The 1,230-nt window shown below is 45.4% G+C and overlaps 1 protein-coding gene across 1 annotated transcript in view; it reads right to left on the bottom strand.

The window, feature by feature from the left end:
- LOC106532148 (arf-GAP with coiled-coil, ANK repeat and PH domain-containing protein 3) overlaps nt 1-1,230 on the bottom strand; it is a gene marked incomplete at its 5' end in the record, with an annotated part of 39,070 nt that overhangs the window by 10,582 nt on the left and 27,258 nt on the right. The window contains 3 exon segments of the mRNA XM_014028162.1: nt 152-261; nt 431-657; nt 755-847. Of these exon segments, the coding sequence (XP_013883616.1) occupies nt 152-261; nt 431-657; nt 755-847 (430 nt within the window).

The raw sequence follows: 1,230 nt of genomic DNA, 5'->3' as shown, positions 1-1,230 counted from the left end.
AGACGTTAGTGCAAATTTGTTAGAGGATTTTTTTCAAGTACATCTTACAAGTTATTCTTTTCAGTGCATGCATTGTGAAATGCAATGAGACAGTTAGTGAGACATGCAGTGAGAGATGAKGTGACCAGCTCCCATACTGGGCCTGTCTCACCCTGTGTGTCCCAGGTATGTGGCATGATGCAGTGGGCCCCGCCCTCTTGCATCTCGTTGGTCCACATCTGCAGCGTTCTGCAGAAGGAACTCACAGGCGACCAGTGAACCCTAAAACAAAAGAACAGTTGTGCAGTTTTCCTTTGCAGCTTGTCACATGCAATGAGAAACTAGCTTTYTTCAGTTGACTCTAATTTATAAATAAAGGTGATTTTATTATTTTCAAGTTCAACACTAAAAAGTGCCTATTACACAGAAATGTGACATAAAGGACTCTAACCCCAATCACAGCCTGGATGAGAGGAGTCTTTCCCTCATCATCATCATTAATCAAATTAACATCTGCGCCGTGAGCCAGAGCTTCAGCCATGACTGGCAGGTTGCGAGCCTTCGAGGCTTTGTAGAGCAGCGCTCCAGGATCCAGCTCCTTCACGTCCTCTGGATCAGACGTCTCTGGCTCTGCCTCCAGCTCAGCCTCACCACTTGAGTCTTCAGACACCTCACACTCTGTGGGCACCATGAACACAGAGGCTGTTCACGGAATATCGGCCACATATGCTTTGTAGTGATTCTGTGCTGTTAAGTGTCCCTGAACTGGACTTACCCTCCTCTGTGACACTGCCCACCACTGAGCCGAACACCAGGACGTCTGTGCTGCCATCTGTGCTGCCACCCAGACCACTGTCACTGCTCAGGCCTGTCGGATTGGGACAACATGGATACATTAAACACTTCTGTATATCTCTATATGAATAGTATAATTTGAAGATAAATAAAGAGGACATCTCTAAACTTTAAATTTTCACTGATGTGTACACTGTAAATGTGTCTGTAAACATTAAAAACTGCTGGGTTCAAAACAACCAAGGTTTGGACCAAGCCAACAACTTGGATTATGAGTTTGACCAAACAAACTGGGTTAAGTTTTTTACCCCAAAAATGGGTTAAAATGTTGACTTATGGTGCGTTCACACCGAACGCGATTTCAGCTTCAAAATCGCATCCAACGCTGAAGTTTGAAGCTTGTGCACTTTGAGGTCAGACGCAGGTCAGCTCTTGAAGCGCTGCACGGCAACAGCC

The sequence above is a fragment of the Austrofundulus limnaeus genome, unplaced genomic scaffold, assembly GCF_001266775.1.
Source record: "Austrofundulus limnaeus strain Quisiro unplaced genomic scaffold, Austrofundulus_limnaeus-1.0 Scaffold721, whole genome shotgun sequence".
Taxonomy (NCBI): Eukaryota; Metazoa; Chordata; class Actinopteri; order Cyprinodontiformes; family Rivulidae; genus Austrofundulus; species Austrofundulus limnaeus.
The sequence above is the reverse complement of the archived record's forward strand: the minus strand, read 5'-3'. Positions and strand labels throughout refer to the sequence as shown.